Source organism: Varanus komodoensis, unplaced genomic scaffold, assembly GCF_004798865.1.
Source record: "Varanus komodoensis strain SLA01 unplaced genomic scaffold, ASM479886v1 scaffold53, whole genome shotgun sequence".
Lineage (NCBI taxonomy): Eukaryota > Metazoa > Chordata > Lepidosauria > Squamata > Varanidae > Varanus > Varanus komodoensis.
The window spans coordinates 3,255,175-3,279,045 of record NW_025336126.1 but is presented as its reverse complement, the minus strand read 5'-3'; the positions used below and the strand labels follow the sequence as shown (position 1 = coordinate 3,279,045).

Sequence of the window (23,871 nt, the reverse complement as noted above, 5' to 3'; positions counted from 1 at the left end):
AGGAATACAGCAAACTGTACTGTTGCCCCAAAGGAATTAATTTGTGGGGTCAGGGGGCTGCAAATGAGTTTGGGGCAAGGAGGAAAATTAAGACCCGGAGGAATGGCATGAGCACAAACTTGATCCTTCTCTGTCCTGTGTTAGCACTGAATCCATCACTGCTGAACTTGTTTGGCCTGCATCCAACTAATCAGCCTCCTCAAAGAGCAACTTATCAGAGACAGATGGTTCACCAGTGACTCGTCAGCCTGACCTGCCAGCAGCCCATCTGACACTTCTGCCTCAGGCCTTCACCCACTGCTTTCTCCAGTTCCCCCCTCAGATCTGCACTGCGCCCATGAGCGCGACCCACAGCAGCCGGGGTTCACCTGCATTCATTCCCTGCTGTCCACTGGGTACCCACAACAACCAACAGGATAATGATAATAAGAAGGTTTTGGATAAATTGTTTTAGCGTACCCTCTGGTGTCCAAAACTGAGATTGCAAGATCTTCACTTTCCACCGGCATCCCTGTTACTTTTATTACTACCCTGTTTCCCTGAAAATAAGACCTAACTGGAAAATAAGCCCTAGCATGATTTTTCAGGATGTTCGTAATATAAGCCCTACCCCAAAAATAAGCCCCAGTTAAGATCATCAGCCAGACGGATTCATTTAGTACGTCCGTTGCAACACAATTCGGGGTTTGGAGAGTTGTGACTATGTTCCAGAAGCAGATGGCATGATTGTATTTGAATAAATGTAGATTTTTGTACATGGATAAATGAATAAATGTAGATTGGAGTACATGAAAAAATAAGACATCACCTGAAAATAAGCCCTAGGGTGTCTTTTGCAGCAAAAATTAATATAAGACTTTGTCTTGTTTTGGGGGAAACACATTATATTGCATTTTATCCCACCTTTTTTCCTTTGACAAGAAACCCAAGGTGGCTTCCACTGCTTCATTTTATCCTCACAACAGCAACCCTGTGAGTAGGCTGGGCTGAGAGTGAAGGACCTGCCCAAAGCCACCCACTGAGCTTCATGACCAAGCGAGGAGCAGAACCTAGATCCACCAGTCTGCAGGCCAGCATTCAGACCAGCACAGCATCCTGGCTCTCACCATTTTCACTGCCCAATAGGGAGCTTAAATCCACAACTCTAAGATTAAGAGACTTAACTTTTACTGACTGAACTACCTGAGCACTGAGTATGCTGTTTAAGCCCCAAGTTTTTGGCCCATTTGAAAAACTGAGAAACTGCTGTAGATACCACACAATATGACTCCCACAGAGGATGTGGTAGACTTGTGAATCAAAGAACACATAATTAACCCAAGAAAATGAGGATCTCCAAGCAAAGGAAAGATCTGGACTCCAAAGCCAATCCATATATTTGACCCCACAAAAGCACAATTCGGGACATGTTTAAGGTTGCAATTCGATACATTCTTACATGGACCTGAATGGAAATTACTTCTGAATAGGCCTACATAGGATTGCTCTGTACATCCTCTCCATTCAAACACATCTTTTCCCAGCCTCAAAGAACAGGTAAATTGTCCCAGGTCCAGGAACCCCCTTCTCTGACTAGTGCCCTTCTACTCTCCAAGTCCCTATATCTGGGAAATTACTCAGTGTGTGCATGTGTAGAGAAAAAAGGATGGGAAGGGAAAGAAAAGGAGCTGGGCTAAGAGCTGGAAGGCAGAAGAAACAGTAAAACTAAGTGTGAGGGGAGGGGAAGAAGACTAGAAGCTAGGAAGGGGCCTTTGCTTTATTCTACTTATTTATTGTAAGCCGTCCTGAGATGTTCTGTAGGGGACGAAATAGAAAAGCTTTTAATAAATAAATAAAATAAATAGAAAGGAGAGAAACAGCAAGGTGAAATGCAAAGGAAAGACAAGTGAAAAGAAAGCACAGGGCTGCAGTCTAGGTGTGGAGAGAAACAGAGAGATAAAGGGGTAAGTGAGAGAGAAAGAGCAAGCCTAGGAGCTAGAAAGGAAGAGAAAAATGTGGCTAGGGTGGGGAAGGAAGAGGAATGGCAAGCAAAGGGGTTCAGGGCAGTGAAAAGTGTGGTGAGAGGCTAGGAGTGGAGAGGGAGAGTACGACGGGACGAGCTCCTTGTTGGCTGAACAAAATTGGACAGGACTAAGGCTGATCAGTGGCACACGCAGGAATAGGAGAACTTGGTGCCTCAATGTTTTTCAAGAATTTACCCAAAAGAAGCTTTTGCATAAAGAAGAAAGAAATGGAGAGCTTCGTAGGCACCACTGGCGGTCCTCCACTGCCATAGGTCATGGGCACCCTGTATCATTCCCCATTCTGTTCATTTAAAGATCCCTGCCCATCTTAGGCATGATAAATACACTTTACTAGAACAACACAGGCGCTTCTTTCATATCAAACTTGCTTCTTTCTGAGTGGATCACACACCATTCTGGTGGCAATGCTGATGTGATCTATCCCACATCACATGCTCTGGAGCTAAAACTCATGTTTGTGTGAATTAGAGCTTTTAAAAAATCTCAAATACAAAAGCTTCCACTTTCACATATTCTAAAATGGAAAACACAAGCAGAAATTTATACGTGTAAGAGTTTAACTTAAATAGTTTATTATGGATATTTTGTGCACAGAAACCTGCCTTCCAACATTTGGCAGGTGAAAATAGGGGCATTTGTATATGGTTCTAATTCTCTTCTCCCACTAAGAATCATTGCCTGTGATTTTGGCTGTAGACGATGGTGGCTATTTATATAAATACTCTGTGCCCCCATGTTTGTGTACTAACTTAGAATGCAGATGGCGACGCCTCCTCTCATTCCCGTTGTTTTGATTTTGGGACTGTGCAATGGGTGCATGGGTGAGCGGGAAGCCAGAAAAGCAACTCTGGAAATGTTTGCACAAATACACTAAAGATCCTCAAAACCAGGACAGGCACAAGAATTTTTTTTCTGAGCACACACCCCAGTACAAAATGTAACAAGAGAACCCCTGATAGAGGTGTGGATGCACAAGACTGGTCCTGGGGAGTAATTTTTAGTTTCAGTGCAAAAATAGTAATTTTATTCATGCCTACTCAGAGGAAACCTCTATGCTGTTTTCAGTGGTACTCATTTCCAGGTAGGTGGGTTGAAAACTGCCTATTTTTCTTAATATTATTTCTTGGAGAAGCAAATATATATAAACAAACAGATGAGATTTCTCCTCACCTTTATCAGATAAAGTATCTATCTGGCGATATAACTGGCAATTCTGGTGAGAAAAAAACGGGTTTAAGTTTCAAAAGAGGATTATAGTTACTATTTCAATATTCCTAAGAGACTTGATTTATTTCACTGAATTCCTAGCTAAAGCTATAGGAGCCTTTAGCAACTGAGTGTTCCCTTTCTAGTCTGGAAAACCGGCCCAAGACAGACAGACAGACAGACAGGCAGACAGAACCTTCTATGCACTCCCGGCTGGGTTTTTTGCGGGTCTCTCGCCCTGATTGACAATTACACCGCGAAAGAGAGACTTAGAGAGTGACATTTGGACTTTTTCGCTGTATAAACTACTATACTATAGATCGGCAAACAGACACTATCCTCCGGGTTAAATTCGAAATGCCATTTTGTCTTCCCTGAGGCAAAACTGAAAGCTGCTCAGACTGTTAGAGTAGCTCTAATGGAAGGGGCCCTCCCCAAACTTTCGGAACAATAAAAAATAGAAAAAGAAAAGTGGAGCAGCAAAGGCAGGAGTTCGTAACCCCTTTTAACTGAGGCTATTTAGCAGAGCGGTGGGACTTAGTTTTTAAACCGCTGCCCATCTGCATGCAAGCTGCTGAAGCATTTCTGCGTGACACTGAACGCTGAATCTTGGCTAAGAGGAAGGCTGTGCGGGAGATTTAACGATCGCCGGTGAAAACTGAGTGGGGATGGATGTATGCCGATTCTTCAGCTGCGGATCCAAGCCAGCCTCAGCCCAGCCTCTAACCTTCAATAGCAAAGTATTATTAGCGTTATAACACCTAGTCTGCTCCTCTGCCATAGGCTAGCTGAAAGCTTCCGAGTCCGTTTCAAGGTACTGTTTATTTATAAACTCTTACCTGACTCACGACCGTCCATGCCCAAGACGGAGTGCCTCTTTCCCCATGAACCTAGCCGTACGTATGCTCTTAATCTAAAGCACTGCTCCCAACTTCCCGAAGCGGGCCTTCTCAGTGGTGGCCCCCGATTATGGCATGAACTCCCCTCGAGGTCTAGCTGGTGCCAACATTGCTACCTTTCGGGCGCCAGTTAAGACCTTCCTCCACTCCTAGCCAAGACCGTTTTTATATTATGCATACTACTGTGTTTTAAAGTCTTTCAACAACAGCTAAAGAGCTTTGGCTATTGGGCTATGTAGAAGTGTAATAAATGAAACGAACGAAATGTCTCCGTTGTTTTGCATGGGTAGAAATAAGACCCGCGGAATCTTTCGCAGACAATTCTCACCCTATCGTTTTCCTATCTCTAGACTTGTAAGGCGGGTCAGCTCCAAGAGTACGCAGCGCCCATTGCACATCTGCGAAGAATATCGGTAGACGGCTAGGAGATTTCATTGAATAAATACCCTGTCAATATCTCTACGGAGAAGCCCATTAGTCGAGATTGGTGTGCGGCTGAACGATGAGGCCATCCACGCCACTTCTATTGGCGCTTTCTCTTGGCAGTCAGGTGGGACCTAGTGAAATATCTCTTTTCTATTGGCTACGTCGTTTGGGTGGGGCGGAACGTTTTGTTCAGTGTGCGGCCGGGCGGCTGCGAGAAGAAGGCGCAGCCTTTGGAGCCTTTAAAGAAAGGAGAGAAGGAGAAAGGGGAGCTCCCCTTTCTCCTGTGCGGGACATTCTGGTCACCATGGAGGACGGTATTTATGGTAAGGAAACCCCTTAGTTCGTTGGCAACCGTAAATGGGAGAGGGAAATAGCCGGAAGGTACCATTGTGGGACCCGCCCAGGGACTACAATGGAAAAGAAGGTAGGTGGACTGAGCCATTCTGAGAAGACGAGGGGGCGGGGCTGATCCCTTACAAAGAAAGGTGGGATTGGGGTAAACCGTACGGATAAAGGGGAAATTTGAAGGTGGTGTGTCCCATTGCAGTAAAGCTCTCGCGCGACCTATGCTAATCTATAGCATTCCTGACCGGGCGGGGCCTTTTAAGCCTGTACCATTTCAGTGGAAGGGGAGGGATGGGGCTGTATCATTGCCATAAGAAGGCTGGCGCTACCTATGGTATCGAACCAGTCAAAGGGAACCGAGACATGAGGGGGCGTGTGGGGCGTGCCATTCCATTGAGAAACGGGGGGTTGGTGGCTTGAGCGGAGGAGGAAAGGCGTTAAGAGGAAAAAAAACACCGTTGCAATTTAAATGACAGGCTGTACCATTCTTCTTTTCTTTTGTTTTTTTGGGGGGGAAGGGGGCATTGAACTGGATTTAACCATACTGGGTTTCGGGGGAAGGAGTTGCGACTCATGGAATCCTCATTAATATTACTGCTAATAAATTGATTATTTTATTTTATTTTTAATAAGCTGCTTTAGGAGCCCAAACTTGAATGGAAAAGGGACTCATGAGCAGCTATTACTGTTGCTAATTAATTAATGATACTCAGCATTTTATGTAACACTTTGGAGTATTCAAAGCAGACATCACTGGAACAGCATTTCCACATACCTTTGATAGTGAAAGACCACAATTTGCCTAAATAACTACTGTGAAAATTTAAATGGGAGGCACAGTTCACATCTGCACTCACAGAGGTTTCACCTTAGCTTGTGTGTAAAAATATGAATGATCGCACCTTGAGGAGAGTGCACACACACAGAGTGACCCAGTTTGCACCATTACATTGGGGCTGAGAAGCCACGGTGGCTAGTCAGCCCTGCCATGCATGCCAGTCAGAGTTACCCTACTTACCCAACTGACATGGCTTGTGTGAGGGGCAGTGACCACCTGGGTTCATCCAGTGCAGCGAGCTGTGCCAGTGAAGGAAATTAGGCAAATCTGGCCATTAGACACTGTCGGGAAGAAGCCCCCATGGCTTGTTTCCCCTGCTGCAATCATGTTAATCAGTTCAGCAACTTTCTGCCCAAACCACTGTCTTTTCTACCTGGGTACCCTTTCACCAGTTGCTGGGTTGGAGGCATGGGTATATGTGTGGGCAATTAGAGAAAGGCAGGGTGCATACTAGAGGACACGATTTCCTCCAGTTTGGTCCCACTTCAGGGTTTAGTTTGCATTGGCATGAGCAGGGCATGATCAATCCTCATGCTCAGTCCTCTCCTTATTCAGTGCCTCCAGACCTGACGCCAGAGGAGAGGCTAGAGTTGGAGAACATCCGGCGGCGGAAGCAGGAGCTCCTGGTGGAAATCCAGCGATTGCGAGATGAACTCAGTGAAGCCATGAACGAGGTGGAGGGGTTAGAAGCCAATGAGGGAAGGTGAGGGATACCTTTCTGCCTAGTCCTTGCTCCCTCTTGACTCATAGCAAGATATTTCTTTACCTAGGTCCAAATTGTGGGTACATCCTGGATATTTTAATTCGACTTTCACCAACTTCATGGTCTCAGCCTATGTTGGCCTACAGCTGCCTGCATTCCTGGGCATGGCCATGCTGCGAGGGTGGATTAAAACATCTGGAGAGCTTCGGTTTGGGGAAGGCTGACTGAGCAGCTTATTAGAACTTTTCTTTTTTTAAAAAAGGCTAATCAACTAAAAGCCCCTGGTCAGCAGGAAATCATAGGATTGTAGAGTTGGAAGGGGCCAATAAGGCCATCAAGTCCAACATCCTGCTCACTGCAAGGCTCCCAAGTTAAAGCATCCTGAACAGATGAGTGTCCAACTGCACCCTGAATGCCTCATGACCACAACCTCCCTGGTTCCATTGTTGTGTTGCTGTCACAGTCAGGAAGTTTTCTTGATATCCATCCAGCTTCCTGTAACTTGAGCCGATTATTCTATCTCCTGCAGTCTGGGATGATAGAGAAGAGAGAGAGATGTTTTATAAAAACTGCAGATGGCAAATACTTGCTTATGAGGCATTCTGCTTTTCACAAATAAAAAGAATACCTCTCCTAAGAAGATGACTGCTGCCACAGATGGGTGCATAATCTAAAAATAAGAATATGCTGTTTGCTTCACATGTACAGTGTAATCATTATTAACCCGTTCACAGTAAAACATACAAAGAGCCCGGCTGGGTCAGGCCAGCTGTCCATCTGCTCTGCCATGCTGTCCACACCATGGTCATCCAGCTGCCCAGGGGAAACCTATGAGCAGAAAATCAGTGCAACAGCTCCCTCCTGCCCATGTTCCCCAGCAACTGGTGTCCATACATAGAAACTAAGCGAGTCAGAAGGGTCTCCTGGGCCATCCTGTCTGACCCCTGGCTCCAGCCGGCTGCTGCTTCTGAAGCTGGAGGCGACCTACAGCCGTCAAGGCTAGTCACCATTGATAGCCGCCTCCTCTCTGAATGTATCCAGTCCCTTTCCAAATTGGTGGCCATCACTACAACCTGTGAAAAGGAATTCCAGTTTAACTGCACTGTGTGAAAAGCTGATGTGTAATTCATTAATGTATGTAAAGTTAGGTTACATTTCTAATTTAAACTTTCCCTGGCTCAAAAATCTCCCCTCACCTGTCATCCATTGAACCAGTTGCACCCTGTGAGGGGTGGGGGGCTTTCTCTGCCACTTCGGTGGCAGGCTGCTTAGTTTTGTTCAGGGATGAAGGGGGACTGTAACTGGTATATGAAGTAAAGGCTCTCTCCGACTTTCTCTTTCTTTTAAACAAAACATAAGGATGTACCACGGTTTCTGGAAAAATGTTAGAAGAATGAAAAGCTGCTGGGGAACAGCTCCCCTTTTCCTACTTTTTCCCCCTTTCCATCCCTGGGAACTATACAATAAAAGACAGACAGACTCATGGTAAATCCAGTACACCTCAGAAATGTGTAGTGTTCACCTCACTCCCAAAAGAAAGCCAGGATCTGGCTGCGCTGCACTTCACTCAGTGCTGATTCAACCCCACCATTAAGCTGCCTCTCCTTCCCTTTATTTGTAGCCCATGCCAAATGAACCATGCTTGCATTCTTTTGGTGTTTCCCTGCAATCATTGGCTACTTAGACAAAGAAAGGAAAAACAAGAAGGCAGCAAATGCAGGAAGAGAGGAAACATACCTTTGCTTTATTTTTTTCCCAGTGACTGCTAAAGACCACCATCAAACTATCCCTGAAAAGTTCTGAATGCAGGTTGAAGGTTGCATGTTTGATCAGTTTCCCAGATTTTTTTTTAAAAAACACTTCATTTGAAATAAGTCGTTCAGAGGAATTTTCTGGGCTGGTTGTCTCTCTGAAGTGTAGACTCCCATGTATTTTGGGATATATTGTTATATTTTGTGTGTGTGTGTGTGTGTGTGTGTGTATAACAACAATTATATTGTTAATTTATATTATTCTATTTTGAAGTTTATTTATGGTTGTGAGCCGCCCCGAGGCTTCGGCGAATGGGGCAGCATAGAAGTCTCCTAAATAAATAAATAAATAAATATTTTTATATGGGACGTATTGACTGTTTCAGACCTTACAGGCATCTGCATTCTGAGGTGTAGGCTGGTATAGAAATGAAATACATAAGAATAATTATTTTCTGAAGTCTGAAATTGCATAGAGGTTTTCAGTCCTCCTTTAAGAAGCAAAGCTTTACTTTCTTGCTTTGAACAGTAAAACTCTTCAGAGGAATCGGAAGATGGGAATGGGACGCAAGAAATTCAACATGGATCCCAAAAAAGTAAGTACATGCAATGGACTGAATGTTAAACTTTCTAAGTTTTGTAGAAAAGGAATGTCAATAATTTCTCATGGAACAAGATCTGTTGGGGATGACAGATCCTGGCTCCTCTGCAATTATGGTTATGCCAGAACTGCAATGAGGGAGGGTAGGAGACTGGAGCACCCAAAGTTACCTGAGGAAGGTGCCCGGTGTTTCAGGCTCTTGATGGGTGGAAACATCTTTGTTCCAAGATGCCCAGGAGCACTTGTTTCTTCTTGGCTTGGCTTATCAGGGAATCCAGTTCCTGGTGGAAAATGAGCTGCTGCGCTCCACTCCTGAGGACATCGCCCGCTTCCTCTACAAAGGGGAAGGACTCAACAAGACAGCCATTGGCGACTACTTGGGCGAGCGGTGAGAAGGGCTGGGGACACAGGGCAGAGCAGAGGGAACCACCAAATGATGTGGCCATATATACTGCAGACCAGGCCTAGCATTAGTATTTCCGAGCGTCCCAAAGCATTGGAAAAGATAATAGAGTGGGTAACCAGGGGGAGGGAAATGTGTTTCAATGTTTTCGAGTGTGGTGGGGAGTTTAAAAGAAAAGCCAGTGGGGGAAGGGTGTCTTGTTAGATTGTAGTGGTGACTGTGCAGGAGATGGTTTGAAAGGAACAGGTTTGATTTTCTGTTTCTCCACTTTTTATCTAGGGAGGACTTTAATATTGCCGTGCTCCATGCCTTTGTTGACTTGCATGAATTTACTGACCTCAACCTCGTGCAGGCACTCAGGTGAGTCTGCAGATGAGTCCTCTGCTAGAACAGGCCTTTGCTAGCGCAAGTTGGTCTCCCAGCTGCTGCATCCCTTATTGTGCCAAAGAGGGAAATGGGACCAGCTGGGGCGGCTTTCCCTCAGGCAGAGAAGGGTACTCTTAGCGTTGTCCTGTCTGCCTTCAAACATGTGCCAGTCTTGAGCTAAGCGGGATTATGTGGGGATCGTCATGGGGCGTGAACAAAGGGGACACCTACCGTGTTCTTCAGCATGAATAAGAGAGAAAACATGACCTTTGCTCACTTTACTCAAACACTCGCCTCAAGTGTTTCCTGTTCCCAGTCCACTTGCATATGGGCAAAGTTCTTTTTAATATGCCTTTGGTGTTAATGTCGGTGTTACTGTGTTGGAGCACTTTCCTGTATAGGAAAACATCACTGCCAGGAAAAGTCACCATTAGCTACCTTCCTAGCTTCTTTTGCTATCGTGGTTAAGAAACCAGATGCATCTAGCAGGTAGGAGCTAGAAAGTCACTGGGACCTGACCCAGATTTAAGATCTGTTCATCCCTCAGTCGTATTAACTTGTGCAGCCTGAGATGCTGGAATATCCATGTAGAGAAGAAGAACAGACTGGGCCTCTGTGGAGTAGACAACACAGGCTGCTTCCCAGTTGCGTGTTCTGCTCATGATCTTTCTGCTACCCACTTTCCAGGCAGTTCCTGTGGAGTTTCCGCTTGCCTGGCGAGGCCCAGAAGATTGACCGCATGATGGAGGCCTTTGCCCAACGGTATTGCCTGTGCAACCCGGGGGTCTTTCAGTCCACAGGTACAGTGTGCCCCGGGAAATGAATGGAGGCTTGCTTGGTTGCAAACCTGGGATGCTGGGAATCTAGGACTCCAGTGCTCTCTGACATGGAAACAGATTCTGGCACAAGTAGATGATGAATGTTGAAAATGAGGTTGCCTTGGCTATTCATTCCTACTGTGCAATTGACTTAAACCTTGCAGAGGCTGTTTTGTTCTTATTAGAAGTGGGGTTGGGCTGGGGCAACCACTGTCTTAAAAATTAGAGAGCAAGAATTTTTACAGAGCTTAGACTATAGTTGATGGGTAGGACATTTGTGGTTTGAGTTAAGCGGTTAAAAGTGAGTGCCCTTACTTAGAACGCAGGTAGTGCCTTGCAGAATCAGAGCACAGGCTAGGGCTTCATCCTAGCTTCAGGGCTTCATTGTTCTTCATCCTGTGCAGCAGCCTGGAAGCTATCAAGTGCTAGGCAAAGGCCTTGTTAGCAAGTGGCCTACAGGAGCTGAAACCCTGAATCATTCCCTTGGAGTTCCAGATCTGTGGGAAGCCTGCTGTTCATGGGCCCTTGCTGAAATAAAGGTCCAGGGGCTCAGATGATCTCTGTTCCTTTTGACCCATTGGATTTTCTGGCTTTTTGCCCACTTGTGCTTCACTGCCCCTACCTGTTGAATATTTCTGCCAGAGGGTTTTTGCTGAAATCCTATGCCCTCCTCCTAGAGGTATTCAAGATGTGGCTGGACAGTCATCTGAGAGGGATGCTTCAACTTGGAGTCCTGCACTGAGCGGGGGGTTGGACCCAGTGGCCCTCCAGCTCTACCATATTTTTGATCCTCTCCCCTGTCCATGAATAAGCAAGTCCTCAGAAGACAACAGGATCCTTTAAAGACAAACAGAGAGACATTAGAGCATGTTTAAACTAGCGTAGGCAAATGGTGCATTTCCGTGTCCTGTCTGAGCCCCAAATATTTTCAGTACCTGGGACCACCCCAACCATGGAATGATCCACCAGTGTGCCACAATCTTGTCATTTTCCCATCCTTGTTAGGCTGTCACAGCTGACCTCTGATGGGCCCACAGTTCTCTCCACTGGTTTAATCATAAAGGGTTAAGTGTTCTAAATCCAAGTCAGTTATAGGGAGAACTTAGAGCTTTTCTACCTGTTATACAAAATAAGGTGGTAGAATTGTGAGCTTTTATCTACAGTGTAGTATCTTTTTTAATGCCCCCCTCTTATTAAAAAAGAAGTGTGCAGTAACCTAGAACTTCAGATAAATGTTTTGCATGACCTATTCTTCTTGAGCTGCTAGTGCTACACTATGCAGGAACTATTAAGACACACATGCATCTCTTTAGTGGAGCAGTTTACAATTCTATCAGTTCTGTACTCAGCATGAAAATCAGCTGGATGACTGCTAGGACTATAAAACAACCAGCTGTCTAAGTCACAAATAAAATAGTGGAATTAGAATTCTATCAGGTCTGCAACTTATACTGAGAAGCTACAGTAGGTAAGACTAAACCAAAATAAACCCTAGAGGAGTAACAAGACAGATGTGTTGGGATGGACACTGAGTTTGTTCTTGTATTGCTCTTCCCCCACCCTGTGCTGCAGATACCTGTTATGTCCTCTCCTTCGCGGTGATCATGCTCAACACCAGCCTCCATAACCCCAACGTCCGCGACAAGCCCACAGTCGAGAGGTTCATCACCATGAACCGAGGCATCAACGATGGGGGGGACCTACCTGAGGAACTGCTGCGGGTGAGAGGCCAGCAAAGGGGAGGCAGCCCCAGGTCAGGTGGGATGGGTCTCCTTGGTGTGGCTTTTTCGTGTGGTTTTCACAGTTCAGGGGAGCGTTTCTACCCTCTTGAAAGTCCTCCAACCGCTGGTGAGAAGCTTGCGCTTCTTGCTGTCATGTAACGCTCTCATTGCAACTGCTTTTTTTTTTTTTGCATCAATTGCAACCAGTTTGCCTTTTGATGTGAGCTCTTTTTTCCTGTGTGACTTTATTTCCCCCCACTGTATGCTTGGTGCAAGATGGTTTTGGTGCTGTGCCAAAAGTGCACGTGCCCACACACAGGTCTTTGCTCCTTGCTGTGGGAAAGGGTGTGGCCTGCCTATAACTCCTCCCCTTGCTCCCCTCCCCTCAGAACCTGTACGACAGCATCCGTAATGAGCCCTTCAAGATCCCCGAGGATGATGGAAACGACCTGACACACACTTTTTTTAACCCTGACCGCGAGGGCTGGCTCCTCAAGCTCGGTGAGAGGCGCCCCCACTTCCCCTTGAACACTGTGGCCTTTTCCCCTTCCGTTCCCTGCTGCCCTCCCCCTTGCCCTCCCCCATCACCACTCCCCCACCCCGCGATCTTTGCACGTCTCTGCGCTCTCCTCTCTTCCCCCCCTGTTGTGTCATTTAAAGCATGACCTCTCTCTTCATCAGATCAAAGGGATCCTCCTGAAATCCACCCTGATATTCTTCCCATCCCCACCAACAAATGCACAAAGCCCACTGGGATCCACTATTCATCAGGTTGCAAGAATTTGGTGAGACCCCCCACTTCCTCCAGCTCCTGATTGAGGTGGATCTCCTCTGACAGATGATGAGAGGGGTTTGCTGGGATTTTTTGGTCATCCTCTGAGAGCTGGGATCCAGTGACGATGTCACTAATGGCACTGACCGCCCCCTCCCAAACCACCAAGAGACCTGTTAAGCCCCCTCTTTGGCCTCTGATGTTTCGCCAATCATTGCTGGCATGTTTTTGAGGCCATCTTCTGCATCCATGACCACAGAGTTTTTAAAGCAAAGCAAAGCAAGGTGGCATTTTAGGGTGCTGTTGCCTAAGCTTGTCCCCAGATTCAGCCCTGATATTTGTCTGGTTCTTAACCATTCATGCTCTTAAATGATGGAGCAGGATGGTGACACATCGAGAAAATTCCCTTGAAGCACCACATTCACGTCTGCCAGGCTTGCCGTGGAAAGTGTGCCAGTGGTGGGCAAAGTTGGTGTGGGTTGGTGTAAATTGGTGTCCTGCACTAGCAGGGGGTTGGACCCGATGGCCTTCATGGCCCCTCCAAACTCTACTATTCTATGATTCTATGAAAGTTGTGGAGTTTGACTGCCAGGAGCACCAGTTCCAGACGCCCCCTTCAAGGGTGACATTTGGATAAAGGCAAAAGTGGAAACTCTTCCATGCTTGCCTGGTGATAGTTTCCTCTCATATCATTGTCTCCTGTACTCTGACCTAATGGGGAACCATCACTGTAGTCATTTTTCACAGGCAGGTGAACAGCACTATGTTACTGGCTTCAACTTTTGAGTTGTATGTGAACAGATAAAACAGAGTAAAGGGCAGATGAAGGACTGTGTGGCCAGAACTTCAAGGTGAAGGAAATAAGAGGGGGGGAGATGCTCTGGGGAAGATCTACTACTTACCCCATTATATCTGCATAGAAGGGAGTGAAACATTTTGAGAAGGGTGGCTTAGAACTCTGATTACTGGCCTAGTTAGGATGTAAACTGAAGCAGTTCAGGGCTTATAGCAACTTTATAAAGGTTATTGGGAGCCAGTGTGATATAGGGGTTGAGAATGTTGGGCTGGGACTCAGGAGGTCTCGGTTCAAGTCCCCACTCATCCATGAAGCTCCCAGCATGACTCTGGGCTGGTCACGGACTCCCAGCCTGACCTCCTCCACGTGGTTGTTAAGAGGATAAAATAGAGAATAGGAGAACTTGGAAGCCACCTTGGGTTCCTTGCAAGAGGAAAAATGGTGGGATATAAAAGCAATGATAATGTTCGGGAAACCATTGCTACAGTTGGTTTTGCCAGTGCCAGCTGCAATTTCTGTAGTAGGTTTCCATGCAATGTGTCAGAGTTTGAGGGGGGCTTTTCATTTAGCCTACCCACCTCAATAAAATTTAAACCCTCCCTGTGCCCACCCACCTCCCAACCCTGTTGTCCCCAAGTACCTGTGTCTGTGTCGGAGGATTTTTGATTTGACCATGTACTTCTACCTTATGTTGATGTAACTTGTTCTCCTTTCTCTCTCTTCCTCTCTCTCTCTCTCTTTCTCTCTCTTCCTCTTTCCTCTCTCACCCCCATTCTCTCTATCCTGACTCCCTGGTCCCCACCTTTCTCTGCCCCCTCTTTACCCACCACTGCTACCCTGCCCCCCTCTCTCCTCTACCATCCCACGGCGTGGACTACCACTGTCTGAATTCTGCCCCCAACCCAGGAGGTAGGTGAGAAGAGGGGGCATTTGACTTTGCAGCTGATAACTGTTTGCCTGGTGTACTTTGGAGGGGAGAGGGGACTGTGTTTGGGGGCTCAAGCTGCGGGGCTGGCAATGTCATTCTGTGTGAGCAGAGCGGCGAGTTAGCCCTGGATGTGTAGCCCAAGTATATTGGTTGTTTGGTCATCTGCTGGTGATTCAAGACCCACAGGTGGGTCAGCCCTGACCTAAGGTGGCTGGCAGGGCTGGGGTCATTATCATTATTCTTTCCCATCTGCTTTTCTTTTCCTTTAAAGGGGCAAAGGAAATGTGTGAATGGGGGTGGGGGTGACTGGATGCAAAGGAGAACAAGCTTCAGCTATTTTTAAGTAGTTGTAGAGATGGGGGATAAATGGACATTCTTTGTTGACCGAGAAGAGGGCAGTTCCCTTCAGCCCTCCTTGTTGGCTTTCTGGGAGCAGCAGAACACTGGATGATGTGGAACTTTGATCAGATACAGCAGGGCTCTTTCGAGGTTCCAAGAAGGAATTTCAGTAACCTGTAGCATTGAAAATCCTCCTTCATAGCTACTCGAGTGGAAGGAGCCCTCCTTTGCTTTGCATCTGGTTGCCCTAGAGCAGCCTTCCCCAACCTGGCACCTTTCAGGGGATTTGGACCCCCCCCCCCCAAATCTGACAAATGACCTTGCTTGGGAGCCTGTAGGAAGAACACAGGATGAAATCCCAAATTTCCTTTCCAAATCAGCTTCCCCAAAGGGTTGCCATTTTGTCCTGTATCTTCTAGGAAGACCCTCAGCTACCCACAGGCACATAGATTTACATCATAAAGCCTTTGTCTTTAGTGAAAACAGCTAGGAACAAGTCTGAGCTTTGTGTTAATAACTTTCCCCAAGCTTGTAGCAACCAAGTACTTGTTCTGCATGCTGAGGTTGGAAAAAAATCTCCAAAGGGCCATGCCATGGCCTTTTTCTCAGTACATAGATCTGCATTCTGGAGAACACAATATATCGGCAAAAGCTGCCTATATAGAAAAATCAGAGGCCAGGAACTTCCCTAGCCCATCCTAGGAAGAACCTTCCTTCAAGCCAGGAGTGACTGTTTCCTTCACAAAAGCAGCAGGGAAATGGCTTTATCAAAGTAGCTGTCTCAAAGCTTCCCCGCTTTGCAGAGTGTAACCTAAAGCTGGGAAATATTAGCTGTGAACGTTCAAGAGCAGTTCAAATAACCCTGAACTAAGGCTACTAGCATAAGTGATGACTTATGAGGTCTACATAGAGCGAGCTCTGAATTGGACTCCAGTGCCCTATGCTTCCATTTCCTTTTAAAAGGAACGGAAAGGAGTCTACACTTGGAGGCCATTGGGCCGACTCTGTGTCTCTGCCGCATTCCCCAGATGCCAACAGAGAACAGAAATACTGTAAGTAAGGCAATGTGTGTGGCAACCAAATGTTCTGGAAGGCCACTTTAGAAACTCTGGCCTACCATTCATCACATCTTGAACCAGCCCACCAGAATAACCGGCGTGTATGAACTAAATCCACCCTTGTGCAGGGAAGCAGAGTTCACAGACTCCTATTCTAGAGCAACTTTCTATTTTGAATAGTTCACTTTGACATACTTACACTCAAAAGAAGGTACCATTCTGGGGTTCTCCTTTCCCAGTCATCCCCCTTGTTTGCTTTTTGTTTGCTTCGTGTTGTACCTTTTAGTTGCATTGCCTTTCTTCATAAGCATGACTTCTTGCCCCTGGTCACCAAGGTTGGGGAAGAGTTAAGCAATCTGAAGAAAGCATATTTAAAAACCACACACCAATCCCCCCACTTTTGCTTTCAGGAGGGCGAGTGAAGACATGGAAGAGACGCTGGTTCATCTTGACAGACAACTGCCTCTATTACTTTGAATATACTACAGTTAGTACAGTTTCTCTCCCCCACCCCTTCCCACCCCTATTCCCATTTCCAGCAGCCTGGAAGCCCAGAGCCTGGTCCAGGTCAGTGACAAGGGCTGCTGCTCAGAACTAGAAATGGGCAGACAAGGGGAGAAGGCGCTTGCCCCTAACGTGAGCCCTGGCCTTGCTTCGGTGGCCCAGGACGCTGCAATGATGTGTCAACTTGTGGCGGTGCCGTTGCTCAGGGCGCATTCTTTGAGAAGACGTGTGGACCCAGACAAGGCAGGCTTTCTCGCTTTCGCGTTCTCACTCTCTTACACTTTCCTAGCTTCATACTGTTTCATGCCATGGCCACAAACGAAGAGCAGCTCAAACACACGAGTGCGCATGCCACGTGTCAAAAGGCCAAGCGCTAAAGTGAGCACTGAGTGCTCGTCCCAGCCAGGGGAACGGTGGCAGCTTGCTCTGCCAATGGCAAAGTGGAGGTGTGTGTCATTTCACCCTGTGATCTTTCCCCACATCCCAGAACAAGCTGATCTAGCACAGCCCTACATCTCTGCTCCCTGCCCCTCACCACCCCCATCTGCTTGAGTTAATAGGGCTGCTCCCATTTCATCCATACTCCGATATTGCTTGATAGGACAAGGAGCCAAGAGGCATCATCCCACTGGAGAACCTGAGCATCCGTGAAGTCGAAGACCCACGGAAACCAGTGAGTGTCTGTGCCTTTCCCGTTTTGCTTATTTCAGCAGTAATCATGCGTGCCTGGGGCATGTGGCGTGGGGTTGGCCGTGTTTTACTTGTTCTTAAAAACCATTTTATAACCCCACTTCTCTGCCCTCAAGAGCTTGAAATACAATTTGCAGTTTTAAAATTCTTAATTTGCACATGGTGGGCATGTCGTAAGCGGAGCTGGCTGGTGCCGGAGGTCAGACTAGATGGCCCGGGAAGCCCCTTCTGACTCACTCTGCTTCTGTGTTTCTATGTTAATGCTCTCTGGTGGATTTTTGGTTTTGTGCTGCTGTATTCATACTTTAATTCTTGTCATTTTTTAATTTCCAAAGGGGGATTTATGCCACACTGTTGTAGCAGAAACAGCGAAGAGTCCTATGGCACTCCAGGAGCTCTCTAAGGGCCATAGAATTGCTTCCTGATGCCTCTTAAACTGGTGCCTAGCATTGGCCCCTGATGGATATTGCCTGGGGAGGAATTCCATAGCCATCACCCACAAAAAAGCCCTGTCCCTAGATGCCTCTTCCCTCCGTGAAATTGGGCTATAAGTTAAGGGAGATCTAGGAATCATAAATGTGCTTAAAACTTTAAAGCCATACTTGGAAAGAGTTCCTTGTAATGGGACAGACATTAAAAAGAAAAAGAAAGCAGCTCGCTTCCGTGGCAGCTTTTGACACATTTGCTGGTTGCTTGATTTAGCGCTGCCAGTTTCCTGCCACCCTCCTGCCCTGCCCCCCTGCAGTCCACCGCTTCTGCCTCCCTTTCTTAAACTGCTGAAAAGGCTTGAACGTGGAGGTGCTTGCAAATGCCTGCCTTCTCAAGGAGCTGCTCTCTGTTCCCCTCTGCTTTGACTGCTGTCTTTATTTTTTTAGAACTGCTTTGAGCTCTATATTCCCAACAACAAAGGCCAGCTAATCAAAGCCTGCAAGACGGAGGCAGACGGGCGTGTGGTTGAGGGGAACCACATGGTCTACCGCATCTCAGCGCCTACACAGGAGGAGAAGGATGAGTGGATCAAATCCATCAAGTGAGAATAAAGTTACATGCCATTCAGTGGGATCCCAGAAATCTTGGCTTCCTTTTTTCCCCTCCTCCATCCTCTAGCCTATCTTTCCCCAGCCTGCTGTTCTCCAGATGTTTCACGTTACAACTTCTAGAATTCCTGACCATTTGCTTTGCTGTTTGGGATGGATGAGAGTTGAAGGATCCTGGAACAGGGAATTGGCCATACCATTTGTTTGTTTATTTTTTAAGTTTTCTGTCCCACTCATTAGCCATAATGAGACTGTGGGTGGGTTTTATGCACGCACACACGCATGCACTTCTACAGTCATTAAAATATTTCTTCTAAAACTAAGATGAAATAAAACACCAATTCCTGAATAAGAGAAACTTGCAGTGGAATTGCAGTTGGAAAGTGAAAGAACTGATCTGACAAGAATCTAAGAACAATTTAAGATTAGAGAGATGACACCTCTTGAGAGCTACAGAGTAGCCTGGTGGGTGGGTGGGTGGTGCAACATCTGTGGTCGAGGCACTGTGGGTCTCTGTAGCTTAGGTGTGACAAGTTATTCTGGAAACAGCAACACAAACAGTCGTTCATTTCAGCCCGTGCTGGTAAATTCCCCTGCTTCACAGGTTGCTTTGAGAAGTTCTGCTTTCTCATAGAACTAGAATGCAAGGTCTAGAGGAGCCCTCTTCTGTACTGAACTCAGCAAGCACACCGCATTTAAGTCAACCATAAGCCATGAGTTTATGGAAGACTCTGTGGCCCCCTCAGATACTGTTGGCTCCCTTATTCCCATTATGCCTAGCCATCATGCCCAGAGGTGAGGGGTGATTGGAAGTGGAGTGCAGCAACATCTGGAGGACCACAGGTTCCCCAGCCCTGACCCAGAGTACCTAGAAATCCTGGCTGTCTTACATCCCCCATTCTTCCTCATTAAATTACAGTTCTGTTCCAGGAAGAGGATCATGGCGCCTTTCCTCCCAACATTTTTTTTGCAAACAGGAGTGGGAGGGACTTGCAGCAGCATGGAACCTCCTCCTACCTGCCTTCACTCCCCAAATGTGTATCGTGTGAATTCAGTAATGAATTCCTCTTCACCCTTCTCTTCATTCTTTAGGAGAGTTGTATCCTTTCCCTCCAGATGTGCCCCACAAATGCTAGTAGTGCTCACCAGGAACTCAAACTCAGGGTGGCGGCAAAGTGAACCAGAGCTCAGGGAATCCAGCAAATCCCCACCTCCAAACAGATTCCTTGCACAACCATTTTGGTAGCTCTCCAAATATTTTAAACTTCAGCACCCAGGAGTCCATGCCAGCCAGGAGTGCTGGGAGTTAAAACTGAAACATCTGGCGATCTGCTTCTTGCCCACCACTGCACTATGCCAGACTGGTTGGGGTTGAGCAGATGGCAGTGCAACACAAGAGGCTCTGCCCAACCCATGACCACAACCTAGCCTAGCCGCTGCCTGAGAGGTGACTTAGCTCTGCACCTTCCTCTTCCCTCCAGGGCTGCTGTGAGCGTCGACCCTTTCTACGAGATGCTGGCCGCCCGCAAGAAACGGATCTCAGTGAAGCAGAAACAGGAGCAGGCATGAGGTGGGGATTCTCCTGCGCCTACCCTTTTCTCCCTGCAGTGTACCCTCCAGCATTTCCTCTTGGACCTGCTGACACACCCACCTGGGTAGAGCTCCATGAAACCAGCTACCCCTCCTGTGATTTTTGGACCACCATGCAGCTTTGCCAGTCTGGTGGCAGACCAGTGCACCTGAAGCCCCCTTTCTGTCTCCAGAGCTTCTGCTCAGCCTGCCGGGACCTTGTGAATTGTCCCACTGTTGTGTCTGCCTAGTGCAGAAGCCAAATTCTCTTCATAGGCCGTCAGCAAAAGCAGGAAGATGGCTCCGAAGTGTCTCTGCTGACTTTTCACAAAGACTTTGAAGGCTACAAAGGTGTTAAGAGAACATTTCCTGCTCAACTGAACCTTTTGATTCTATCTATTTATGCCTCCTGACTTAGATCCAATCTACACTTTAGCAAAAAGAAAAAGAAAGCCCCTTAGGGCTGTACCATTTCAGAATGTGTGGGTGGATGGGCTTGCAGTGGACCACTACATAAAACTAGCACCCTGCACACCTAAACCAAGCACATCAGGGAGTAAGCTGGTATGTCTCTCTGGCATACTAGGTTTCTGTGCTTGGGGAGTTTTTGAGCGTGGGGATCATCCAGATATTTGATTCAGCTGCACCCTGGTTTTGGTATAGTCATGAGAGTGCTGTACCATTTACTTTTTCTTGGCAGTGTAGATTGCCCCTTAGAGTCTGTTGCCAAACCAGCTACACTGTGCATACATGAGTCCAGTATTTTGGCTCTGAACCAATACTATGAACAAGGGCTGCACCCTGTTATATAGCATTTGTTCTGGAAAAGAAAGAAATCATGCCAGCAACCAGCAGAGGGCAGCAGGACACCAGACAACTAATGCCCGCACACTGATGCGTTTTGAACACTACTCCTTTCCTCCAGTGGGAATAGCCAGCACACACACAGAACTGACAGCTTTGTATTCCTAACAGCCAGGGTTATGAACTCCTTGGTCTCGCTTTACTGCCAGCTTCAAGAAATTGAACCATTTCCCCCACCCTGCCCAAGTCCTTGCAGATTCAACAGAACTTTTCCTGTTTTATTCTTTGAAATCCTCTTTTCGTCAAGATTCACCATCAAGAGATGTCCATTACTTCCTGCAGGAGGTATTCCAAGGTGTTTCCATTGCTTTACAGAACAAGCTGATTGAGAACATCCCCATAATGCTGTTAGAGCTCTCTGGTTAGGGTCTGCCATGAATCCAGTGGCACATGGAAGGGGGTGACCTTGGTCTGGACAGTACCAAAATTAGAAGTAATGTACACAATGTATTTTCTTTCACAGTTTAGACTTTTGGTCTGAAACCAGAAGGTTCTTCCTCCGCTAAGTTATCTCAAATCCACTTTAACCTGTTTTGACTAGGCAAGATTGGATCAAGCCAACTTTTTTGATGCCTGTTGCAGAAAGGAAGAAACTCGACTTTGATGGTTACAAGGTCAGAAGTCTGGATTCTTCCAGAGTAAAAGAGCATGGCATTGTCCATGTGTTGAAGATCTAGTCTCTACAGCTTCTTGCCACACAGCTCTAAATTAATGGGTGAGACAGTGTACCTGTATCATAAAAAATCTAGCTTGAAATCTAGTCTTCCACTGTTGCCTTCCCTCAGGCCTTCCCTTTGTACAACTGCTCAGGTTCTGCTGGGTTTATTGCTATTTGGAACTGAGCTTTCTAGATCCACGCAAAGCAGTTTGCACCAAAGTTCATGTCTTTGCAAAGGGGCAAAGCATTCATCACAAAACATTCATGAGCCTGTGAAAGTCTCTGGCTGCATCAGGAATCTGGCCCTCTTTTAGTCCATGTGCATTTCAATCTGACCAATGTTCCCTGTTCCTGAAAAAATGGAAAATGGCCAGTTCAGATCCTGTTTTCAGGTTAAGCAGAAAGCAATGGTAGATCTGGTGTAATGCCATGTATCTTGAATTTTAAAGGGTTGTGGTTTTGTCACTGTCAAAATGAGAGTTGCTCTTCTTTCCACAGAGAAAGAATGCAAGCAAACTAGGTGCAGCAAAGAAAGAAAGTGATTTTTTATTGATCAATTTTCTGTTGTGGGTGTGCATGCATGTATGTGGGGGAGAAAGAAGAAATGGTGATTGTGTTCGGGTGTAACTGTTGCAAGTGGGACCAAGCTAAATCAGAGCATGGATTTTGTCCATTTGAATTATATTTGAGTTTGGTCACTTCAAATTAACTGAAATGAGTAATCTGATGGCAAAAGGAGTATATCCTTCAGTTATCTCAAAATTACAGGAAGGTCTCTTAGTTCAGTAATTCTGCTTGACAGGTTTTCCCTTCTCCATTTCAGTTGTTTTACTACACCAAAATCTCTTAGAAATAATTTCTGTTGTGGGATTTACCTGCCCCTGTTATGAGGCATCTAAGCCTCTGTCCTGATATTGAGACCACATCATTTGGCTTATTACGGACTTATGTGCACATAAACTTCAACTAGATTCTATCCTTTTCCAAGAAATCCCCAGATCCTAACAGTCCTTCTTTTATATTCTTTAATCCCCTTTCTAGGAAACTCCAGACACCTAGTTCATGCCCTCTCTATTAATACCCACTGGCTTCACTGCCTTCTTCAAAATACTAGTATAATCCCCTTTTGGAACTTAGATGAGCTCCATCTCAGTTAAGACCAAGCATTCAATGCACATCATTCTCAGTGCAAATAGCTGCCAGGAGAGGGTGCTGAAAATTATGGGGTGGGAGATAATTTAACCCTCCTCGCCTCAGTTTTGCCCAAAGATGCTCCTCCAAGCTTGGAGTAGCAATTTTCACCAGGACTGTAGCAGAGGAACAGAAGAGTTCAGTTTCCTCTCCCTCCCAGCTGCTGTCCTAAGCATTATTGCAAACTCCCCACAGCTGCTCTTTGCTTAATGATAAGCAGTTTGTCCCATTTTTACTGACACCTGAACCACTTCTGGCATGCTCATACATGCATGCACTTGTGCATACATGCACCTCTAGAATCTGTCTTATTTTGGAACTTGGGAAGGTATTTTTAGCCCAGTAGCTCTGGAAAATTTTCTTTGAAGCATCCAAACCTGACACAGTTAAGAAAATTCCATACAGCCTTGCAGAATTAATTCTTCAGCAATAGCAGTGGTTAACCCCACCCACTCTCTTTATAGTCAGTTTCAGTACCTGTGCTGCAGGGGTGGGGAAATCAAGCAAACCCCTTCACCTGCTCCAGGAGAAGAAAGAGAAGGCAGGGCATTTTTCTTGTTTTTAAACATTTCCTTTTTTTGATGATGTCTTTTTGTTTTTTTTAAAAAAAGTTAATTGTTATTTAAAAATTTAATGTATGCATCTCTGGATGATATGTAAACACTACAAACTCGTCTGTGTGTTGCTGGAGTCATTATTTCAGTAAACCATTTTGGTTAATGGGCAGTATAGAAATCAAATAAAGAAAGAAAATAAATGCATATTTTGTTATTAAGAATCTAGGATAGCCAAGGTGGAGAATTTGTTCAGCATGCACTGGAACAAGCTGCTTTTTCCGGTCTCAGCTGATTCACAGCTGAGAAACCTGTTTCTTCTATGTAGTACAGCACCCTTTACTCCCATGAAGCAGGTGAATATGTTTCAGAAGTCTGTAATAACTTCTTGACTGTGGGTGTGCATGCAGATTGTTGAAGCACACCCTTTCCTGGGTTTTGTGAGGCAGCAGATAGGCAGCCTTGACCTTTGAAGCTGCAGTGAGTGACTTGCCCCTGGCTCTTGACTTACATACAACTTGCTTAGAAATACCCCACTTATAAATTAATTCAGCAGCTTGGTCCAAGTAGATAGGGAGTCCTCCCCCTCCACTTCTTGGTACTGGAGTGAGGGAAGTCTTCCTTCTCACTTGTCACTGCAGACTGAAGACAAAGCTTGTACATAGACCTGAAGGAACTTATGGTGCAGGGGAAGATTGGTGGTCAGACAGGAATGCATTGCTGACTTAATTTCCTCCTCTCAAATGTCCTTTTCCTCACGCCCTGCTTCCCTGCAGCCTGGCTAGATCTCTCTGTTGCCCTGCAGTCAGA

At 46.2% G+C, this 23,871-nt stretch overlaps 1 protein-coding gene across 1 annotated transcript; it reads left to right on the top strand.

The window, feature by feature from the left end:
* Positions 1–4,767: 4,767 nt before the first annotated feature.
* CYTH2 (cytohesin 2) lies at positions 4,768–23,181 on the top strand. The gene is made up of 12 exons (XM_044447898.1): positions 4,768–4,878; positions 6,294–6,441; positions 8,722–8,788; positions 9,063–9,181; positions 9,476–9,556; positions 10,250–10,362; positions 11,953–12,101; positions 12,491–12,602; positions 16,405–16,481; positions 17,100–17,171; positions 18,064–18,218; positions 19,707–23,181. Exons 1-12 carry the CDS (start codon positions 4,860–4,862, stop codon positions 19,792–19,794), a joined length of 1,200 nt encoding a protein of 399 aa, XP_044303833.1. The 5' UTR covers positions 4,768–4,859; the 3' UTR covers positions 19,795–23,181.
* The last annotated feature ends 690 nt before the right edge of the window (positions 23,182–23,871 follow it).

Coding starts and splice junctions, on each gene's coding strand:
- CYTH2 (XM_044447898.1), top strand. Junction 8,789..9,062: donor TCAACATGGATCCCAAAAAA/GTAAGTACATGC, acceptor TTGGCTTATCAG/GGAATCCAGTTCCTGGTGGA. Junction 10,363..11,952: donor GGGGGTCTTTCAGTCCACAG/GTACAGTGTGCC, acceptor CCTGTGCTGCAG/ATACCTGTTATGTCCTCTCC.